Source organism: Takifugu rubripes, chromosome 6, assembly GCF_901000725.2.
Source record: "Takifugu rubripes chromosome 6, fTakRub1.2, whole genome shotgun sequence".
NCBI lineage: Eukaryota > Metazoa > Chordata > Actinopteri > Tetraodontiformes > Tetraodontidae > Takifugu > Takifugu rubripes.
Window position 1 is genome coordinate 6,528,554 of NC_042290.1, and position 22,928 is coordinate 6,551,481.

Consider the following 22,928-nt stretch of genomic DNA (forward strand, 5'->3'; position numbering starts at 1 on the left):
TTTAAGCTACGGTAAAATATTAGCAACAGTGTGAATATTTTTCGTGGTTTATTTCAGTTCAATTTAGTTTATTTATTGTGTAAAATCACCACGGTCTGAATACATTTTACATTATAATAAAAGGTGAAGGAATGGTAAGTATACCAACATAGTTGTGGATAAAAAAAATTTAAAACCTAAATTTCTCCAAAAAAATGTGTTTAAAGGTGAGTTTTAAGAGGTGTCGTTAAAAAAATTGTCATGAAGGTGGATTCTTTAATATGTAGCGGGAGGTTGTTGCAAAGGTTCAAGACAAAAGAAGGCCCTGCAAACTAACCAACTGATTTTTTTTTTTAATTACTGTGGGAATGACCAGGAGGTATTTAATTCAACCATCATTATTATTTTACATATAATCCAGAAAGTCGTAAAGAAATTCACATATTACGTTAGATATTTATTTAAATATTTTTGGTATAATTAAAAAGGTTGGAATTTATATGATGGTTGAACACCGACATTTACAGTCCGTTGTCCCTATGATTTTAAAATACTACCCATAATAAAAACCTATTTATATATAATATAATTAAAGCAGCTTTCCATTAAAACCTTAGGGACCCATTTTACCAACGCACAATAAACGTCATTTCCGTAAACAGGTCTCGCTCTTACTGATTAAAATGTATTGCCAACTCAAGTTCTTGTTTGACTTATTATTTATCTTGTATTAGACCTCTGTTACATAAAAATAAATTTAAATATATACAAATGATTGTGTTTTTTCATGTCAGGTTGACGATCTCCATCTGTGCGTCGTGCCACCGGCTGTTCTGTGGATGGGAGGGGGGAGATGTTTGGGGTGGTGGACTGAGGTTCCCTGCATCTCCGCTCGGTTCCTTCAAATCGAGCAGGGGTTATATCTTCATTTTTATATCTTTACAAGAAGCATGAATGACCACGATTACCCCTGTGACAACTTCTTGGTAAATCCAAATTATTCATAACTGCTGTTGTCATCGAGATGTTTTCAAAGCTTTAGATAAGGCCTATATGTGCAGTGCATTTAGGACGTGTTACTACATATCGCAAATGGCGATAATGTCAGCAATAATACTGTAAATACCAAATGTAATCAATATCCACGCTTTATGGGTGTTTGTGACGTTCTGCGCGCAGGTCTTAGTTTTAATTTCATCAAGCTAGCTTGAACAATAATAAGTAGATCGTCTTAACACAGTTTTTTTAATTAAAGCACTGCACAATTCGCAGACATCCTCCTGAAGGGACCGAGTAGCTATGGCTGATCAAGACATTTGTCCGCACGTCGACTCAATAGGAGAGATAACCAAGGAAGACCTCCTACTGAAAGCTAAGGTAGGTTTATTTCCTTCCCCACAGTCAATCCCCTGCACAATGTCACAGGAAAATAGACAAAGTCCTTGTCACATGTATTTTAATTTACCATATTCTACTCATCTGTCACAAGGATGTTGTGTGATTGTATTTTTACTGTGGTGGTTGGTTGTTTACAAAATTTTGTGAGAAACATATAGTTCAATCTTTTACCATATATTAAATTATGCCACCTTATTTTGTATGCAGGGAACTTGTCAGTCTTGTACAGCAGGGGGTCCAAACCTGTGGGCTTGTTTACAGGTAAGGATAAGAATCTTGATTAATGTGATAGAAACTAATGACCTTGTAAAGCATTAAAACACATACCTGCAACCACAAATACGGGGAAGACGATCTGAATTCTCATATTATTGATATTATTGATCCTTTGTTAGGGGTATGAATGTGATTCTTAATACTGGTAATTCACACTAAGGGTTTAGAAAATAAAATACAGTTAAATCTTGTATTGTGTAATCTTTCACATGTAAGTGTCACCATGATTCAACAGCTTTTCTCAAAATCTGGGTTATTTGCACACTGTAAAGCCTCATCTCATACCGCCTTTCTATTCTGTAGAGTGATTGCTCATATGTTGGTTGTGGAGAATCCTACTCTGACCACAGCACCCTGCATGCACAGGTAACACATTAAATATAAATTGTGACGACAGCTTCAACTCTTGAAATTTGTTATGAACGCACAAGATATCCATTAGCTATTGTTGTTACTTTTTCCTTAAAGAATTGTTTATCGCTTCTTAGGCAAAGAAGCACAACCTGACAGTCAACCTGACCACATTCAGGATTTGGTGCTATGTATGTGAACGGGAGGTGTTTTTGGATCACAGGGCCACACTGGTACCTGTGCCTGCTGTTTCCCATCATTGCAAAGCTACAGAGCATGTATGACTCGTTCTCTGTTGCAGCTATTAAAATGAACTAAAGCAAGCCTGCTTCTTCTGCAGTCATGGTGTGTTGATGTCTTTTTCAGAAAGCTGCGGCTCAACCAGCAGGTCACCCACTGAAAGGTGTGCCAATTGCTGTGGCAGAAGAGGACGGTTCAGAATCAGAAGAGGATGAGCTGAAGCCCCGAGGTCTGTCAAAATTGCTGTCCAAATATGCAGAATTAGCTCATTTTAGCTACCAGTAACATGTTACACTGTAGTTATAGTTCTTAGTATCTTAAATATAGGCCTAAATTCACAAGTACTAATTTACAGTTGGTAGTATTTCTTCACAAGACTTCTAAAATCTAAGTTTTCTTTTGGCTTTTCTTGTTTAAAGGCTTGACAGGGATGAAGAATATAGGAAACTCATGCTACATGAATGCAGCACTTCAAGCCTTGTCCAACTGGTAAAGTCACATCCTGCCATGACTTATTTACTTTGGTCTGATTGTGCCTAATTTTCTATAATAATTGTCCTCTTTTCCTCACCAGTCCTCCTCTCACTCAGTTCTTCCTGGACTGCAGTGGTTTGGTTCGGACAGACAAAAAGCCCGCCCTCTGTAAGAGTTACCAAAAACTCATCTCAGAACTCTGGCATAAAAAACGGTAATATTGTAATTAACGTGGCCTCAGACTACATTACTCAAGTGAAAGTGACTCTATTATAGACAATAATAATTTAATTAATCCATATTAAACTCATGCTCATGAGTGTTTCCCTGCCAGGCCCAGCTATGTTGTTCCCACCAGTTTGTCACATGGCATCAAACTTGTAAATCCCATGTTTCGTGGCTATGCCCAGCAGGTACGTTACTCAATACCTAGACAAAATTAGTGATTCCCTTAATATTCCCCTAAAATCTCTTAATTTTCTCCTGCTATTTTTGATCTATAATCTATTCTTCCTGCAAAAAAACGCAGAGTGGCTGTCAGTATAGTGATCGGACGCGTTAAGGGGGGGGGCGTTTACGCCTCTTGCAGATTATAGTACGAGGCAAGATTAGCATCTGTAGATGCAAAATGCCCAAAATATTGGATAGCAACACAAAATAAATTATAATTTTGATATTTCAGAACTAATTAGAATGATTTGCTGTCTATCTTTTTTTCATAACTCTTCTGTGTGTAAATAGCCAATTCTACTATATTTGCTGCACTGTGCCCATTGTGTCATGTTTTTCTGTCTACAGGACACTCAGGAGTTCCTGCGCTGTTTGATGGACCAGTTACACGAAGAGTTAAAGGAGCCGCTGACTGAATGCAGCATGAGTGGAGAAGGAAGTGACGGAGAAGACATAAGAGATGGAGAACATTCCCCATCTGAGGATGAGTTTCTATCCTGCGATTCTGGTTCTAGCAGTGACAGGGGAGAGGGGGGGGGAGCAGGTGAGAGCGAGCTGCTCCTACAGGATGTGTGTGACGGCATCGCACCACCCACAGGAGGGTCAGTGGGCAACAGCACCGGCGGGGTCATCTCAGAGAAGGAGAGGTTGAAGGAAAAGAGGGTTTCTGGCTCACCCCTCCGTGGAGGCTCGCAGGAGATGGATGAGGATGCTGATGTGGATACAGCAGCTGAGGAGACTGTTGCTGACAGGGGAGAAGAAGAAGCATTAACTGACACTGACAGTCAAAACCAGGAGGCCCACCAGATAACCGACACTGGACCAGAGCAAACCCAGAGCAACACCCCAGGTTTGAGATCTGGTGGATTATAAGAGGTTGTTTTTTCCTGCATTCAGTCCTTAATCATGGTTTATAACCTGTTTTGCATGCATGCTGTTGTTTTCTAGAACCAGACAATGAGGCTTCAATGGCCCAGCCCCAGTCCACTCACTGCAGTCCTGTGCGAACCCTTCAGGAGCTGCAGCCTAAACTGTCCTCCAGTCCTCCTCGCTCGAGCCCCCTCCGCTCTGCTGGACCCTCATACTCGTTCAAAAAATGTAAGACCTCTGCAAGTCACTAGAATTCAGAATACCTCATCAATTTAGACTGTAAGAGTCACAATGTCAGAAATTGCAAAATCAAGATGGTAAATCACTCTTGGAATTTCGTATTTGAAGTTAATGCATTAGTCTTTACTCACACCCTAATTGACAGGAATGTCAGAGGATGAAAGCATTTTCCTTTTATTTTTGGAACGTCTGTAACTGAAGAACTTAAAGTGGAGAATTCTTTACTTCCTTGTTTTTCTCTGTTTGTCATCTCATATGCTCTCATTAACTTTCCAGCTCAGACGATGCTTAGTTCCAAGAAGAAGAAACAATTCCACTTTCGCAGTGTGATTTCTGACATCTTTGATGGCTCCATCCTCAGTCTGGTCCAGTGTTTAACCTGTGATAGGGTGAGATGCACTACACACATTTAACCGTTAGAGGGGGCTACACACCCACGCACAGAGCAAAGCACTTATACATTTAATTTAAGCGATGGCTCTTCTTTTTGGCTTCAGTACATTTATTATACATTGCTTTATTAATTTTAAATGAAACCAACATACATTTTTGGACTGCATTTGAGATTTCACCCATTTTAACTAAAATTCTTCTCAATCTCAGACCAAAATTCTGAATGTGTCACAGGTCTCTACAACAGTGGAAACATTTCAAGATTTGTCCCTCCCAATTCCCGGTAAAGAAGACTTGGCGAAACTCCACTCTTCCATACATCAGAATCTTCCTGTCAAAACAGGCACCTGCCCTGACTCCTACAACTCACAGGGATGGATCTCCTACATCATGGACTCTATACGCCGGTCAGTCAGCCATTTTTTCCATACATATTTAAAAGCACATGTGTGTTCATGCATAGTGGAGGGTTGGTTTAATGTTGATTTTAGTTGTGATTATCTACAGGAGCACTCTGCAAGATTATCTCGAGCTGCACCGTTCATCAGCAACGATAAAAAAAAATGTGGTTTCCGCAGTGATGCCGCCTTGCATAATGATTAGATAAGAGATTTCAAAAAGTGGGGTCATCAGAAGCTCTAAAATGCTTTGTATTACATTTAAGCTTGAGCACCTTAAGGAGATTCTTGAAGTTTTTATATTACTGCCCACTGTGTATTCTTCATGCTAAGAAAAAAAGAAGGATGTCTGCTGGCAGTTTGGCATAAAATGAGAATCACTTTTTTTGCTGAGTGCATTGGCACAAACCCACATGATGTAATTTGTATTAATCATCCCAGGTGTTGGGACATATATCCTCAGGCACTTTATTTTGTCATGATTCAGTGAAGATTGCAAAAGCCCTTCCTGTATTTCATGAATCTAGTTAACATGTGCAGGCAGAATCCATAGAAAACTATTTGTTGAACCACTAACCTAAAGGAACTCAAATTATTTAAAATGTTCATCACTACATCTTGGTGGCCACTGAGGCAGATGTCGCAGGAAATGCACAAGAGATAACGAAGTAAAATAAGTACTATTGAACTCAACTCAAACAGCTGAGTTCTTCTTCACATTTCTGATGTTTGCATTTACAGCAGCAACATCCCTAAGACCAGTGTCTAAGTCTGTGGTTTTTTATGAATGTCCCTCGTTGTATGAACAGGTTTGTAGTCTCATGCATCCCCACTTGGTTTTGGGGGCCCATGGTAACTCTGGAGGACTGCCTTGCTGCCTTCTTTGCTGCAGATGAACTCAAAGGTAGGACGGAAAATCATCTGCTACTCTACTCCAATTCTGCAGCTTGATAAGAATAATCTTTTTTACCTTTTATCTTTGCCTTTTCCAGGGGACAACATGTACAGCTGTGAGAGATGTAAAAAGTAAGTATAGAAATCCAAGTAGAAAAATATATGAAAGCAGCTGATTATTTAACCATATCCCTATTTCTTTTTTCTACAGATTGAGAAATGGTGTCAAATATTGTAAAGTGCTTAAGCTTCCAGAGGTACTCTTTTTTCCACTGTTCTTTCAGCAGATAGGGTTCATCTATTTAGAATAACCCTTTTTTCTTCGTTTTTTTGCGATCCTTTCTTGCAGATTTTGTGCATTCACCTGAAACGCTTTAGGCATGAGGTGATGTACTCTTTTAAGATTGGCAGCCATGTTTCCTTCCCGCTGGAGGGCCTCAACATGCAGCCTTTTCTGGCCAAAGACAGTCCTTCTCAAGTCACCACATACGACCTGCTGTCAGTCATTTGTCACCATGGCACTGCAGGAAGTATGAGATTCTATCACTTCCTACAGGTATAAGCATCCACAAGCCTGCTTTTATTGTATTCTCATGCACATTTATGCTTATGCAGGTGGACATTACATTGCTTACTGTCAGAATGTGATCAACGGTCAGTGGTATGAGTTTGATGACCAGTATGTCACAGAGGTCCATGAGACAGTTGTGCAAAACGCTGAAGCCTACGTGTTGTTCTACAGGTGAGTAATCAAAAGCCATGTCAAATGTAATCCACGTTGACTTCACTTGAATTTGCTGACTGTTCATACAGGAAGAGCAGTGAGGAATCAGTGCGGGAGCGGCAGAAAGTGGTGGCCCTGGCCAGTATGAAGGAGCCCAGCCTGCTGCAGTTTTACATCTCCAGAGAATGGCTGAACAAGTTCAACACCTTTGCTGAACCCGGCCCCATCAGCAACCACACATTTCTTTGTCAGCATGGAGGTATGTAGTTGCGAGACTCACCAAGTGAACACACACAGCTTGATTCAAAGACTGATGGGGTTTTTATGTACAGGGATTCCTCCCAATAAATACCAATACATAGATGACCTGGTTGTGATTGTTCCTCAAAATGTGTGGGAGTACCTTTACAACAGGTAACTGAGATTCCAGTAACAGGCTTCAATGGCTTTCACTGTCAGCTTATTTGATTAATTTCTGCTTCATGCTCATAGATTTGGAGGCGGTCCAGCGGTGAATCACCTCTATATGTGCGCCATCTGCCAGGTGGAAATCGAAGCTCTGGCTAAGCGCAGAAAGATGGAAATAGACACTTTCATCAAGGTAAACATATTCTGCAGGAATTAAGCCTTAATGCTTTGTGTTGGATGCCAAACAAATGGGCGTGCTGTCTCACCTGTAGCTGAACAAAGAGTTCCAGGCAGAGGAGGCTCCAACAGTAATCCTGTGCATCAGCATGCAGTGGTTCCGAGAGTGGGAGAGCTTTGTGAAGGGCAAAGACAATGGTATTAGTGTGTAAACATGATGACAGGGTAATGCATTCAAATGATTCCTTTAGCCTCTTAAAAATACCTGTCCTGCATTTTCTCAGAGCCTCCAGGTCCTGTGGACAATAGTAAAATAGGTGTGATGAAAGGGGGACATATACAGCTGAAGCAGGGTAAGTTTCAGAGAAATGAGGAAAACCAAACAGGCTGCCTGTTGTCTTAACATGCTTTTCTTTTCCACCCTGCAGGTGCAGACTATGGTCAGATTTCCGAGGAGACATGGCAGTACTTGTTGGGTATTTATGGCGGAGGACCTGAAATAGCAGTGAGACAGACAGTAACCCTGCCTGATTCTGACAGCCTGCACGGAGAGAGGAAAATCGAGGCAGAGACCAGAGCACTTTGAGATAAAAAGGTTGGAATGTCTTTCTGTTTGGAAAAGTTTGTAAATCATCAAAATTGTGGCCTCTTTGTACGTTATCGCATGTTTAAAGATCCTGAAATTGTTAATCCCAACTATCTGGTAGGAATGAACATATCCTCCCTCTTGCATAGTCAAGAATCCAACTAATAAACAGCTGTAAATCTAAAGATCTGACAGGTTGTTCTCAGGCTCCTTTTTAACTCTGGTTATCTGCAGGTCTTGGACGTACCCACCTCTGGGCTTACTGGAAGCTGTGGAATTTGCACCTTGGTGAAGATGCCTCGCTGTGAGCACTTTGTAAATGTAGCAGCGTGTATTCCAAAGCTGTGTTACAAGACGGCAGCTAGGATATCTTAGCTATCTAATATATTGGATGACTGGTAGAGTAAAGCATGGAAAAAAATGCATTTATTAGGAAAAAAAATGGATGAAACACAACATAGCAGGCTTGAGTGGAATCACCAGAACATGCATGTGTTTCATGAATGGAGGGTCATCACATTTAATGCTGTGAATGAGGCCAGTCATGAGAGTGGCTGGATGTAGAGTATTTTTGCCTAAATGCACAATAATGTAAGTGTGGAAAAAGGTAGCCAACTAGTAAAATAATGAAATTAACTGAGAAGCTGTAGCAAAACTAAGAGGATTCCGTGCGTGATATTGGTGTGTTTGTGGTCAGCTCAAACAGTGCAACACAATCTGTTAGTAACCTGCATTTAGGTTTTAAAATCTGATCTATAAAGGACTTTTTTCTGTGATGTGGGTGTTTTGGGAGTTTAAAAATTGATATACACACACCTGTGTTTCAGTACATTTCCTGGAGTTAGTTCAACCCAACAGAAAGGGACTTATAAGAGCAGTGCCCATCTTGCACACAAGTTATCTTGTGATCCTGTAAAGATGAACTGTTTGACTTATATCAGTGTGTGACTACCCACTTAAACAGGTTGTATCTATCAAACATGCTGTAGTAATTAAGCTTAAAATCAATTAGCAACAGGTTTCATGGGTAAAAATACAGTTAGCCGTGTGTCAGGTCATATAAATAGTGAGGGAAGGTGCAAATATATGTAAGTTTTGAGTTAGGGTATCAACAGTGAAGCAAAAGCTCTTCAAGGCTGGAAACCACAAAAAGTAATTGATTTTCATGTATCATACTAAGATTTTCATCCCCTCCTTTTTTTAAAACTATTAACACTCCTGACTCACCAGGACGTGTTGAGACCTGCATGCTCTGCTCTGCAGGGTTTGTTGAGGATCCGGAAGAGGGTTTCCACTTGATTCCCATCCTGACGCAGGACAACCAGCCTCGTTTCATAGATTGAGTAATTATGTCCTTATGTGTTACAGCATGTTTGGGGGCTGTAGGTGTGGTGTTTCATTTGAGATTTCACTACACGCATTTCTGGTTGGTAGTCCATTAAATGACACACCACAACAGGTTCCCGCTGACTAATGCTTTCCTTCTAATGATTTGAACAGTTAAAAGTTCAGTGAGATGTCAAAAATGCCTGTTCAAATATTGTACATAAGATTAAAACACTCTGGAATTTATTTGCCTTTCCTTTGCCTCTAAAGCACATGAATTAACATGTTGCATGTTATTTTAAATTAGCAGGTGTAAAAACAGTCTGTTTCCAGTCTCTTTGACAAGCTAAGCTAACAAACTGCTGACTCGTGTAAACATGGAGACTGGTACCTACACTCATCCAGTATTTAGGGGATACAAGGTATTTTCTTCTTTGCTGGTAAGGTTTCATGGAAAATAGTTCCGTTTGATCACCACTGATTGAGAAATCAGTAGGTTCTAGCCCCGTCTATAGATGTGTGTAGACTGCTGGGGGAATAAAAACAGTTCGAGAGAGAGAGAGACACGAGGTTTTCAGTGACAATGACGAAGCCACTCTGAAGTGAACAGCTGTGATGTCATCTCAAGTCCCAGTCGTGCGCTGTGCTACACCCAGCTCAGACAGGCAGATGGAAGGGAAACAAATCAGGCTGCTGGAGGATGTTCCCTGAAAAGGGAAGCGCTGACACTTAAACTAAGGTAAGAGGCTTTAAAGCTGCATTTCTGGCACAGATCCATGCAGAGATGCAGCTGCAGCATCCTCCAGGGCTGATTGGCATCTATCCGGCACTGCAGCTTTATGTAACAAAGACGAGTTAGACATTTTCCCATGATTTAAAAAAAAAAGAAAGAAAATGAAATAGCAGATGTGATCAGGCTGAAGGAAAAAGGCTGGACCGGTCTGTATTGGGATGCTTCGGGTGTGGTTCACAGCATCGCAAATCTGCGCACGAGACAACTTGGCATGATGAAGGTCAGACGATGCATTTAGGAGGGAGATGGAGGTCTGAGTCTTCATGTGTTAGAGCAGGGAACTCCTGATCAGAGATTACTGAGATCCAGTTCTGTCCTGTTCATTGATAACTGCTATTAATGGGAGACTTGATCATATCGGTGCAACACAAGATCAGCAAAATGCCTCCTGTGCTGCCTTTAGAGGGCAAAGATGGCAGAAGAAAACAGGTTTTGTGTACGCACCAAAGTCCTTAATTTGGGACATGTTGCTGGGACATTTTGCAGAATTTGTGATTATAAAGTATTTCTAGCATAGAATTAGGTTAAGAAGCAAATAGGATCCTTTGGAGGAACTATTTTAAGTGTAGTGCTGGTTGGTGGTACCTTCTAAAGCAGTGGTCCCCAACCACCGGGCCGCACAAGAAATAATGAAATATTTCCATTTTATGTATTAGCTGAGTCTGAACGATCTTTTATTTTGAAAAACCTTTTGAGGAATAACCGGATTCTCTCGGTTACGTCTTACACGCCAAAATTGAACCCACAAGAAAGCTTTTTACAGACAATATCAGGAGTTTTACTTGAAATATGGACTTATCCCGGTAGGTGATTCCCGCAATGAAGCCTTCAAAACTACTTCACCACTTGGAGACCCAGCACCCTAGTTTAAAAGACAAGCCCCTGGATTATTCTGAAAGAAAACAAACAGGAACACGATGGGCAGAAAAAATTAATGAGGGCCATCACATCAGTAAATGGGAATGCACTGAGAGCATCCAGTATTCTGGATTGGTCCAGAATTCTGGATTAAAGTCATGGCAGAATACCCTGAAATCGCCACCACAGCACTGAAAACCCTGCTGTCATTTCCGACATCCTATCTGTGCGAAGCTGGATTTTCTGCAGTGACAGCAACCAAAACAAAACAACACCCGACTGGGCATAAGCAACACACTTCACGTGTCATTGCCCCCCATCACTCCCAGACGGGACCGTCTCGTTGCAGAGAAACAAGCTCAGGGCTCCCCTTGATTTGTCGTTATGATGAGTTAAAATGTTCATGAAAATAAAATGTTCTTTATATTTGTATATCTTATTTTAAAGGGATGTTTAGCAAGTAGGAGAGATTAGTGCTTGTGAGTCTTTGTTCATTGTTCTAAAGGATCTGAATTTTCGTAGCAACATTTGTGACTGCACAAATACACTAAAAATTAAAAACTTTTCCAGCCAGGACAGTCCTGTGAGCTGCAGAAACCTTTAATGTCTTGGTGGCAGAGCTGCAAAAATGAGGATTAATGTTGTTGAAGACAGACATGAACTTGCTCTTTGGCACCAGCGTCTGCTCCACACACACATCCACATCTAAAACAAGGCAAAAGTGTTAAACTATATCTAGGTTTAATAATGTTTGGAGCAAACATTAAACCCGTGCTCATCTGACAACCTTTCCTTGTTCCTTCCCACAGGAGGAAATTTATTAAATATCTGGCAACCAAGCTTTGTCAAGCTAAGGAGAGGACAACCTGCAGACAGGCGCTGCGGCCCTGTTACAGAAGAGCAGCAGTGATGTGGTCAGCGCTGAGGAGCTGTAAATATTTACACACCAAGCCCTGAAGCTCTTCGAGGTGAGATAGAAAACACTTCAGCTGACCTTCAAGTTCGTGGTGGCCTGCTGAACGTGAGACCGTTGGGTGTCTTCGTCGCTGGAAACGGGGCTTCACACGTTCAGAGGGAGAGAAAAACACATTCTGTGAATGCCTGAGTGACAACCGCTGTAAATACTGAGGGAACCCACCATGGGCTGCGCCGTGTGCTCCCACCTGCTCGACTTGTGGGCGGTGAAGGCGAGCAGGACAGGCCGTGGCGCCGTGGAGCTGGGCTCCTGCTCACAGATGCTCCAGGGGGGTTACCACAGAGTGACTGGCCTCCATTACACATCGTCCTTCTCTGACGCAGAAGACTGCTGTGATGACACCAGCTCGGGCAACTCTTGCACTTCAGACTGGCCGGCGGAGATGACCGAGGGCTGACCCTCAGCCAGCGGAGGGTCTGGAACCCATACTTGTCAGAAATACACGCGCACGGCAGACAATATTGTCAGGGATGTCTTCACTTCCTAACCTTTGAAGTAGCAAATGCTGCATTCATTTCTTTTTAAGTTGACAGATATAGCTTAAATAATAATAATAAAAAAACATCGGAAAACATCATTTTATGTATGGTTGGTCTGATTAAACCTTAAAGAAATAACACTTAAACATAAATAAGGTAACGCTACCTCTTCCTACTGACACGTGGGTGGAAATGATGACGTCACATCATATTGCGCAAGCGCGGCCTTTCAAACTCAACCGTGATGGTATTTCTTTTTTCCTGTTTTGCAACCGACTTCCAAACCCATATTTTGCCAGCAGCTTAAGACAACTCACATTCCAAGTAATAGCAACGTATGAAAGGAAAGACGCAGCAGCTCTGACAGACCTCTGAATCACATCACCAATCAGACAGAACGTCCAAAATGGGGTTTCAGCTGTCGGAAAATAGTCAGCTAACTAGAATTGGTGCCTTTAATCAAATGAAAAGAATTATTTTTGTGCTTTTTTAAAACTATATTTGCAGTTTTTAAAGTTTGTATGTTTATGATGCCATGTTAAGTGCTTGATCATGGCTAAGTCACCCACTTTTACAGCTTTCATATGGACAAATTGCTCCTGTTCCGCATGAAATGTCCCTGAAGTGGCCATGACAGGGTTAAATATAAGATAATATGTCACCAAAAGAGACAAAAAGAGACTGTGAGGAAACAGAGACCTCTAATCCAAATGGGAAATGTCTAAAATATTTTGGTGGGTACCTCTATAGAGCAGGTCATCATCAAGGTGAGAGGTCGAGATTACGAGTCAACAACCACCATCACTAAAATCTTAAGCCCGAAGACAATAAGCGTTCCACATTTCGGTACATTTGAGAGACTGGAAGAAGGTTCTTCGGTCTGGTGAAGACCGTCTCCATGTATGTTGGACAACAAGCAGCTCACCCTCCCCATCGAAGATCATGGTGGCGGATGCTCCCCTCTAACACATCACACGCTTTGACAGAGGCAAAATAAATCTGTTCCGGTCGGAATCCTGGAATCATGCATGGAAAACTGTACAGAATCATTTTTATTTTTAAAACATGGCTTCTCTGAGTCAAAGACCAGACATTTTGAGGGAGGACTGGTGATGACGTGATGCAGATCACTATTTGCGCAGCCACTTAGTTTGAATTATAAGTTTTGAGCCGGGTTGACATTATTGGAGCCGCATCAAAGGCAGTAGAATTAATTTATCTGGACGGGCTATTCAACAAACGTTCCTGTTTTAAGAATACTTTTTTTTAAAAAGTTTGTCCAGAACAAGGTGGAGTATTTTAGTATTCAAAACGTGCACCCAATACTCGGTCTCTCCCCCCGTCCGCCTCCATGTGTCATCACCATTTCAGGGGGTGGAGGCGCATCAAAAGCCTCGCATCTCTGGTCCAACCTCACTTTCACGCACTCTCTAAACGGGTCACGCAAACTCTGATAGCCATGATAGTGAGTGAAGTCTTTTCCTGTTTTGCTTTCTACGGCGCTCTGCTGGTTATTAAAATGTACATCATTGCAATAATAACGGGGCAAGTGAGGCTGCGCAGAAAGGTGAGGGTCTGGGTAACGATCAGCGGGACTATTCGTGTTCATATACTGCTTAAAAAATGGCATTACATATATTTCTCCCTAATAAAGGCTTTTGCGAATCCGGAGGACGCTCTGAGACACGGAGGACTTCAGTACCAGAGATGTGATTCATACGTGGAGAGATGCCGGAGGTAAAGTAACACTTAACTTGTATTTTCATAATCAATAAACACAAATATACCTTATAGATGAGAAAATAAACAACCTATAGCAACACGGTTGTATTATATCATTATTATTAGTATTACCGAGACGCTATATAAATAAAGATTGATTGACTTAAATTACCCTAAAACAAAAATTGCGTTAAAACGTTAATTACATTAAAAACTACGTGTTTGATCTCCCTCTGGTGGTCAATTAGAGTGCCTGAAAATCCCAACGGACTAAAAATGAAAACGCAGGCTCAAATATTGTTTCCTTTTGACACAGCCCCTAATTTGTTAAGTTACAACAATATTTATAAGATCGGAGCATGGTAAAATGTAATTTTGTGGGACATTGGGCCAAATCTTAATTGCATCCCATCGTTACAGGAGAGAAAGTGCAAAGTACAAGTAGCTGACCTTAGATTTTTATATTTGGCCACAAAAACTTACGGATTTCTAAGTTCTCGCTATATTTGCAGCTTTAAAGTTGTTGAATTCTATCAGATTGTGCTATAAAATGTGACCTATGATCCTGTCCAGATTTCTTTGGCTTTCTTACGCACCTGAATGCATCATGTAAATGAGATAGTTTTATTGTTTTCCTTCAGCTCATCATTTAACCCGGTGGGTTTTAGTAGGTTTGGGGTTGATTTTGCTGTGTAGGATCTCTCCCAGAGTCGGAAGCAGGAGCTGCGCAGTTTTGTTTTGGGAAATTAACCGTGACAAGACAAGCAGATGTTTTCCCTATCCAGCATCATTTGTGCTGGGAAATGACATCACTGGCAGAAAAGGCTAAATTCCCTGAAAAACAGAGAAGACTTTGATTGATAATAATAATATGCACTGAACTCAGTGAGTGGAGGGGAAACAGCCAAAAAGTCTGAGTGTAGTCTGACTGTCCCATCACAAGCTAAAGTTTATGATCCAGAAGTTCCAAATCCTGAATGTTATGCATATTCAAATCTAACGTAAGACCTGAGTAATGTCCTCTGAAGACGTAACGGTACAATGTTGTCAAGGGAGAGTCTCTGCATTGGGTCATTCGACTCACATCTGGGGTTCAACTCGTTAAAATCTTTCCAGACCTCCACTACTTACCACACGTGAGGTGAGGGAATCTGACCTCAGACCAAACAAACGGAGTCATTCTTCTGACAGGCTGGCTGCAGAGTCCACAGTCTTACATAAGCCCCTCTCAGCGTCCAGACCGAGCCAAAGCTAACACAGGGATGGGAACGTGAATGGCTCCGTATGCTGGATCTCACTGCAGTGTAGTAGAGCCATAACAATAGTAAAAACGTGTATTTGTGCACCCCCCACAGAGCTCATGTTAACGACATGGAGAACATCCTACCCTTCCTCTTCCTGGGAGCCATCTACTCCATGACGGGACCCTCACTGGCCGCGGCCCGCCTTCACTTTCTGGTTTTCACCTTTGCTCGTGGGGTTCATACCATCGCCTACCTGTGTGCTCTGCGGGCACCGACCCGGTCTGTGGCGTACACCCTGGCACAGGTCCCCTGCGTCTCCATGGCCGTGCAGATCCTGATCACCGTCGCGGCGCATGCGTGACCTTACAACCGGAAACAAACAAACAAACAAAAAATCAAGAATGTCAGCGATTGTGCAATATAATCTGTATGGGATTACACCCCAACTGGGATTTGGAGGTTATTATTATTATTGTTTATTTTAATTTAAGTATTGAAATGAGATGTCTTTAGAGTTATTGGAAGTGAGCTTCTTTATTTATACTGCAAATGAAGGATTTTGTATGTTTTTTACCAGATGGTTACTGTAAAGCAGAACCCACACTTACTGTGAGCCTCTCATTCCAGCACTGCACTGTTTGCTCACCTTTGACCCCCTTTTTCTGTTTTTACACACAACACAGACCACCATTCGCGTGTTTTTGCTGTCATAGCTTTGCTGTGTACCCTCCGTCTGGTGTGTTGACATTTGCCTGCTTTGTTCGGCAAAGCCCCCATGAACCCTGTGACTGACGACGTGCTGAGAGATTCGTTTGTGATCCACTGAGCGAAGCGTTTTTATACTTGTACCCAGTCCAATTAAAGTATTGTAACACAAATCTGCTGTTGAAGGAATTATTTGCACGTTTTCTTGGGATTTTCCAACTTTGGGCATTTGCATTTTTAGCCTAAATGATGGTTCTGTTGCTTGACTAGTGCAGACAGATATGGGCAGAGGGCCCCTGCTCCTGCCGGAGAGTGAGTTGATCCAGAAGTCTGAGGCAGCGTTCCAGCATTCCTCAGTCTGTTATGCAAGACCTTTGGCTGCACTGCCTGTACCCTTCTATCCTGGAGGGCCCCTGAGGGTCCCCCGGAGGATACACAGTCATCCGTTCATACACTTTAACATCACGTGTGGGGTGTGCATGGCAGCCTGGTGCTGTAATTTAGTGGGATTTATCAGTCCCCGTGGTGATGATTCAACCTGTGACTTTCCATTCTGACTAAACTCCAAAATGACAAAGATGGGAGGTTTCCTGATTCTGGAGTTTGTATTCCAAACAAAGCAAAAGCAATCCAAGAAATCCCGAGAAGGTGGAGAGGATTAGAAGCCAAACCCTGTCGGGAAGCCACCTCAGCGCCGCGGCCTCGACACGTTCATCCACTCACTTTTTCCTGTCATAGGTGATGTCATTTTCATCTCACGAGCCACCCGAGAGATCAAAGAGCTCTCCGAAGATCTGCTTGCCCTAAAGAGAGCAGTTATTGTTCACTGGGCCGGATCCTGACAATGACAAGAAAAAACAAGAAAACATTTTTAGTTGAGTTTATTATTGTTATCATTAGTACTATTATCATTATTGTGACAAAATCAATTAGCTGACATTCACGCAATAACCATCACAACACCCCCAATTTCATAAATATTTATTATATATCAATGAACAAAATCTACTACTCTCACAGCAGTGGTCTACAGCACTTTTTATATAATAATAATAATAATAATAATAATAATAATATAGTTCTGGTTCCATTGAGGCCACATTTGATACACAAACATTTACAAGTAGTACTTGGCATTAAAAACGATGGCGATACAATATTTTAAGACACTTGGTGTTTTTCTTTTTTTGTACATTTTCTTTCGTTTTGATATCACAGAGGTTCATCAACAGTCTAAACAGTAAATACAGATACACCTACCCCCCCAAAAAACCCAGCAAAAATGCCAAGGGGAGGTAGGAAGAAAGTACTGACAGAAATACAGGAGCAATAAAACCCGTGGAAGAAGCAGTAAATGTCAGGGAACCCTCTTAGTAATTATAGTTCCCAAACCAAGCTGTAGGTTTGTGCGTGCATGAACGTGCCCACCATCTCTGACACTGACTGTACATTGGTGAAATCATTAATTGGGCCATACGATGTTGCATGTCAATTTCTGACCCCTTTATAGGCCAAGGATTCCAGGAATCGTCTTCCAAAACGTTCAGATACAATTTCTCGAAAACATCATAACAGTACACGAAACTCTAATATGTGAATTAACAGTGACATGTGTGAAATACTCAGAATTAATCTGCCACCCCGCAGCTGTTCCTGCCTGCAGACACACAGCACCACACGGGGGCGCTCTCGCGCATACAGTTTGGTGCCCCTGTTCCCTTTGCTGCACTGATTTGACTCCCTCTTCCAAAATAAACGCATGTTGAGTGTCGAGAAGAAAGTCTGATGACAGTTCATGTCAAGTATGTTAAAAGTGAATATTTTAGTGTAAGGAATTATGTTTTTTAATGTTGTAAGTGAAGTAATTAGGCTTAAGTGCACTGGGATTTTAGGTATTTTAGCTAGAGGGTGTGGGATTGTAGTATAACTGGTCATACAAACATGTGGGTTTTGCAAGGTAGAAAAACTGTAAACTCCTTCTTGGCTTGAGAGCCCTCACGGCCCTACTAGCCGTGACATGCGGGGCAGTTTACCCCCAGCAGTCGCCCAAGGTAAACTGGTGCAATGTGAAAGTGCAATTCAGGAGGCCCAGGAGCCAGGGTTCCTTTGGTGAGTGCTTGTTGACCAGTGGGGCTTGGCCCAAAACAGGGCTCTTTCCTCAAGTGGGCCGGGCACTTGCAGGAGTCATGGTGCTTTTTGGATTTGGCAAAGGAGCTACTGGCCCCTATGACATAGACTCAACAAAACAAGAACCTTGATGGAATTTTGAAACAAATTTTTGACATTTCCTGTCTGACACTATGTGTTTTAAATTCAGCCGTGGGGGGTTAGTCTGCCTGCAACACCATATTTTCTGTCAACTTTCTGGTTTTAACTGGAGAGGACCAAAGTTTTCCAACTAGAAGTGAAATTAGCAATGTTTGACAGCATCCCATCATCCAAGACAAACTGGACTGATAATGGTTGTTGTCACGGAACCATTTAGATTTTGAAGTTTATTCCCATATTAACAATAATAAAAGGATAACACAATTTTGCAGATGAGCCTCCCATGAACTACTTTCAAAAACAGGAATAAAGACACAGATTGTACAGTAATTGTACATTCTTTCTCTTGTTTATATCATGTCTATTTGATAAAATTCAGTTATTTTTAAATATTTGTCATATATAATAGTAATTTTTATTGTTGGTTAGGGTGTTTATATTTAGAATGGTCCGAATTTCTATTTTTGTTTGAATTGGGCTGCTGGTCAAATTGATTAAAGTTGATATTGCTTCCCTCTAATGCTTTCCGTATTACACCACTTCTTTCGAAAGTTTAAAACACGTGTTATATAAATGAACAATTTCCCTTTTTTTGATCAGGGGCTGCAGGGGTCATTCAGAACAACGAATGGGTGGAAAACGACAAACGGAAGTGGCATCTCCTGTCAAATGTCACCACGGAAAGTTGGCATTAACAGCAGCGTGCTGCAGTAGTGGAGGATGCTGGGAAATAGCATTAAAAGAGAGTAAAAGAGCCTGCATCTCTGTGTCGTGAACAAGGAAAAGAAGGACTAAAGGGTGCAGAAAGCACAAAACATCAGGCTTTTACTAAATATTATAATTAAATGGGTTTTTATAATATATCTATAAATATGCATCACAGGGATGAAAGGCATTCCGGCCTGCCGCTGTGTGTGCATTTCCATGTATAAACAGATGTACACATACATATGCATATCATACAACATTTGAACATGGATCGGAAATTCCCATATAATATACATCACATTAAGCTGTCAAAGAGACTTCTTTTATACCTCGAGGTGCAGATTTACATTCAGTTGTTGATCGAAACCGCTGACACAGAACACTGAATGAAGCGCCAGCTCGCATATGCATCTCACATTACCTGTTTGGGCTATTTGCTGCGGGGCAACACAAACACCCAGTGCACAGTAGCTGAGGGACAGCTTGTGAAAACAAACACGCACACAGACACATTTCCTGCTGCGCCCACGTTGTCTGAGGAATGACGAGACTCAAGATACTGATATCTATATCTATATAAAAATAAACAAAACTGTAATTCAATAAACAAATTGAAAGCAAAACAACCCCAAAAAAACACCTTTAAAAAGAATGGTGACAGTACATGAGTGGGTGGACAGAGCAGTGCACGGAGGGATTGTCTTCACTTTAGGTCCAGGACGTCTTCCTCGAAGGATGCAGGGACGGCAAACGCGCTGGCGAGAGGCGGACTCTCTGGTTGCAGCACGGCCGCCTCTGGTTCCGCCTCCAAACTGGACGAGCATTGCAGCTGGACGTCCAGATCGCTGTCTGCAGAATCGGAGGCTAACCTGTGGCACACAGGCAGACCGGGGTTGAGCTGCGGGAACCTTCCTGCTCCACAGTCGCTGCTGGCAAACCCTCACCTGTCACTGTTGGTTGATGTCAACACTCGCGCTTTGGGCTCTTCCTCTGTGTTCTTCTTGCTCATCTTCCTCTGTTTGACTGTGCCACTGTCTGATTTCCCACTGGGTTCTTCCGTCAAGCCTTGATAGGACGATATAACAGGAAAGTGCACGAGTGAGGAAACACTTTGATGCGCTAAGAGGGTCATAAGAAAAAAAAAAGAGGCACTGGTATTCCACAGCTGAATGAAGGACACATCCACCTGTTTAAAACTTATAGTAAATAAATGAGCTACTTCACCTAGCAACTCCTTTCGCGTTCGACTAGCTATCTCTTTGATCTCCATCCGAGACAGGGAAAGGGAGTGTGTGGCGGAGATGAGGGGAGTCGGAGGCGCCGTGATGGGGGCGGGCGTCGTCATCACTTTGTTGACCAGAGGAGACTTGAGGGGTCTTTCGATGCTGCGGCCCACCAGGTTGCACAAGGGGATCTTGAATATATGTTTACATGCGGATTCGCCTATAATAATGACAAATATGGATGCAATAAGAGCAAAGGCAGGAACAGAATGTTGCAAATGGAAAGAATGTATTTGTGGTATTTATGAGACAGCTATGAAAGTCCTGGGCTGAACTGTATATGTTCAGGCATGACTGTTGAATTTTAATGTTGAGCCCACAGATGCTAATCTAATGCTTCTATAAATGTATCTGTAGGCCTCTCCTGAAATACACCATATATTTGAGGAGCAAATATAAGGAGCAAATATATTTCTATCTTTTTAAAATAAATGTAACCAAATATCGACAAATTGAATGGTAAAAAGATGTGGTTAGAAAATCAAATCGACAAGCAAAAATACTGAAGATGATGACTTTCAGTTCCACTAAAATAAAATTAGGATATATTGCCAAAACCTTGGTAATTTATAAAGCTAAAGTATTAGCTGAATATTACTTTTGGAGCAAAACAAGACTGAGAACCAAAACAAACAAACAAACAAACAAACAAATCACTGTTTGTAGATTTTACCTCTGATGATCCATCAGTCATTATATATATTTTTAAAAGTCTGCCCTGGTCACATTAAATGGATTTCGACTTTCTTTTCAAATACAATCTTACACGGTTAAGATGCAATACACAAACAGACCGCCAGAGGGTAGCATTGTAGCTCAGCTTCAATGAGACGAGGCGGAAGTAACACAGGTGAGTCTGAATAGATGTGATGGCTACACTCTGCACACAGAAGACTGTCTAATTCGCAAATGTCAGCAGTTGAGAGGTGAATAACGAGCCGCAGAGAAAAGCTCAGGGTCATTGCTGATGTCTGACAGGTACATTGGGTTAGCATTGTTAAGTCCTCTCTCCTGAATGTGTACTGTTACGCAACAAAAAATAACACTGGCAATAAAACAATATAAAAGCATGCAGTTATTTGGAAAAGAAACATATATACAGAGATGAACATTTCCACCTGTGTCACTGGACCAGAGGAAGTGATGCACCAGCACATGCATTAAACACAAACATTTGAGGGCTTTAGCACTGACTGGGGTCCAATTCAGCACAGTCCAATTCTGCACAGTGGCGTTGCTGCAAGTGTTTGCCTATGGTGCGTATTGGAGCCAGCGGAGGGAGGCTGGTAACAAGGAGCCCCATCAGTAACAGCATCTTGTTCACATTACTGATGCAATTACATCAGATGCAACCCTCCCTAAGGAGCAGATATGACAGGCATTCAAGAGGATGGAATTCTTTTTGTCAGCACCCCCTGTCTACCTTTCCCCCCCCTTCTCCCTCCCCCTGGCCATGCACCTCCTCCCCCACAGACATCGCTGGTTGGCCTACCACTTTGGATCGAAGAGAGAGGGCTGACAAAAGTCTCCATGGTGACAGTGCATTCTGTAAATCATGCTGCGGCAGACGTGTCTTCTCCTTCCCTCTTTCCCTTTTTCTCCCTCCTTTGCTGCCATCCTCCTGCTTGTACACAACCCCACCCTTTCTTTCTCCTCCCCTTGTGCACTCTCATGTACCTTCCCTTCATCTCATCCTCACTTTCCGCTGCAATTTGAAAAAAAAAAGCCCTTTTCCCATGATCGACGTTATCTCCCTTGCCTCACTTTTTACTCCCTCCACCCAATCGCAATCACCTTCTATTACTCTTTTAATTAGTCAAGACAGACAGGAGGGGGGAGGCAGGATGGGGAAGACATAATGTTCACTTAACATTCAACCAACGTTTAAGTCAACATGCCGCCTTGGAGCAGACAGGGTGATCTGGGAGCATGTGCGTGTTAGTGGGGCAGCGTTATGAGCAAAAACTGACGAGGAGTTGTGGGAGAATTCTTCAGTACCTTCAGCGTCCTTAGACATGTACAGGGAAAGCTTGGTACCATAGGGGATCCGTATAGAATCTGAACCAGGGATGAAGAAGAGGGTTACACAAACTGAAAACACAGGAACACAAACAGGCACACACAGTAGGTTCTCTGTCGGGACTCCCAGCGACGCAGAATCATGCGGACCCACAGCTACAACAGGAAATAAAAGAAGAGAAATTGCTACTTTAGCAGCAGAATAGAAGCAGAAAGCTGCCCCTGGCTAATTACAGAGGCAACGACCAAACCCTCTGCTGTTAGCACTAATGGGACCTGTAAATGTCCCTTCAGGAAAACAAGAGAAGCCCTGTCTTGATGGTGCATCAGGAGCAACGTGACAAGGACATTTTGTTTTTCCCTGCAGCCGTCACAATTACACAGATGTGTCTGTGCTGTGATTTAGTTTTCCTTTTATCATTTCAAAAAACAAAACAAACTTTAATGAACAAAGAGGAAGCTGACATTGCAGTGACCACGTGGAGTGTGTTGAATGGCAAACCTGTATAGCATTACCATCCGCTGTGGTGCATTTGGAGGCTGATGAATCGGTCTGGATATAACAGCCTTGAGGCTCGTTGAATGGTCAAAAACAAACAATAAACGATGAAGGGGAAACTGTCAGGGGAATTGTGTGTGTGTGTGTGTTAGCCAGGTTCTGCTTTTGTAATTGGCACCTGGCGACAATT

At 42.1% G+C, this 22,928-nt stretch overlaps 3 protein-coding genes across 9 annotated transcripts in view; 2 read left to right on the forward strand and 1 right to left on the reverse strand.

Moving 5' to 3' along the window:
• The first annotated feature begins 802 nt into the window (after window positions 1-802).
• Window positions 803-9,431, forward strand: usp20 (ubiquitin specific peptidase 20). Of its 3 annotated transcripts, none has more exons than XM_011604655.2 (25): window positions 803-965; window positions 1,235-1,356; window positions 1,585-1,638; window positions 1,957-2,019; window positions 2,142-2,282; window positions 2,371-2,473; window positions 2,664-2,733; window positions 2,819-2,932; window positions 3,053-3,131; window positions 3,517-4,018; window positions 4,117-4,266; window positions 4,555-4,667; window positions 4,882-5,078; window positions 5,879-5,973; window positions 6,062-6,095; window positions 6,175-6,220; window positions 6,313-6,493; window positions 6,579-6,705; window positions 6,777-6,946; window positions 7,020-7,101; window positions 7,180-7,288; window positions 7,368-7,470; window positions 7,557-7,625; window positions 7,701-7,867; window positions 8,093-9,431. In XM_011604655.2, exons 2-24 carry the CDS (start codon window positions 1,279-1,281, stop codon window positions 7,856-7,858), a joined length of 2,838 nt encoding a protein of 945 aa, XP_011602957.2. In that variant the 5' UTR covers window positions 803-965; window positions 1,235-1,278; the 3' UTR covers window positions 7,859-7,867; window positions 8,093-9,431. The 3 variants fall into 3 exon arrangements, with proteins under 3 accessions (XP_011602957.2, XP_011602956.2, XP_003965343.2); XM_011604654.2 differs by having other exon boundaries at window positions 804-965; window positions 1,252-1,356; XM_003965294.3 differs by having other exon boundaries at window positions 805-965; window positions 1,252-1,356; window positions 4,906-5,078.
• Window positions 9,432-13,459: 4,028 nt separating this feature from the next.
• ptges (prostaglandin E synthase) lies at window positions 13,460-16,134 on the forward strand. The gene is made up of 3 exons (XM_003965295.3): window positions 13,460-13,857; window positions 13,945-14,027; window positions 15,368-16,134. Exons 1-3 carry the CDS (start codon window positions 13,642-13,644, stop codon window positions 15,615-15,617), a joined length of 549 nt encoding a protein of 182 aa, XP_003965344.3. The 5' UTR covers window positions 13,460-13,641; the 3' UTR covers window positions 15,618-16,134.
• Window positions 16,135-16,926: 792 nt separating this feature from the next.
• The window catches only part of garnl3 (GTPase activating Rap/RanGAP domain like 3), a 39,111-nt gene continuing 33,109 nt past the window's right edge, over window positions 16,927-22,928 (reverse strand). For 3 of the 5 annotated variants that reach the window (XM_029837074.1, XM_029837075.1, XM_029837076.1), the window contains exons 28-31: window positions 22,219-22,278; window positions 20,162-20,380; window positions 19,882-20,002; window positions 16,927-19,806 (exon numbers count right to left, since the gene is read on the reverse strand). In XM_029837074.1, coding sequence (XP_029692934.1) covers window positions 19,641-19,806; window positions 19,882-20,002; window positions 20,162-20,380; window positions 22,219-22,278 — 566 coding nt within the window. In that variant the 3' untranslated portion in view covers window positions 16,927-19,640. The remainder of the gene's footprint in view (window positions 19,807-19,881; window positions 20,003-20,161; window positions 20,381-22,218; window positions 22,279-22,928) is intronic. The other 2 variants (XM_029837078.1, XM_029837077.1) reach the window with 1 other exon arrangement.

Bases quoted from the DNA above. Each gene is read 5' to 3' on its own strand.
- ptges (XM_003965295.3), top strand. From the start codon at position 13,642: ATGTGTCATCACCATTTCAGGGGGTGGAGGCGCATCAAAAGCCTCGCA. The intron at 13,858-13,944 runs GTGAGGGTCTGG...TCCCTAATAAAG, and splicing joins AAGTGAGGCTGCGCAGAAAG to GCTTTTGCGAATCCGGAGGA. The intron at 14,028-15,367 runs GTAAAGTAACAC...CACCCCCCACAG, and splicing joins TACGTGGAGAGATGCCGGAG to AGCTCATGTTAACGACATGG.
- usp20 (XM_011604655.2), top strand. From the start codon at position 1,279: ATGGCTGATCAAGACATTTGTCCGCACGTCGACTCAATAGGAGAGATA. The intron at 7,289-7,367 runs GTAAACATATTC...TCTCACCTGTAG, and splicing joins AAATAGACACTTTCATCAAG to CTGAACAAAGAGTTCCAGGC. The intron at 7,471-7,556 runs GTATTAGTGTGT...GCATTTTCTCAG, and splicing joins TGTGAAGGGCAAAGACAATG to AGCCTCCAGGTCCTGTGGAC.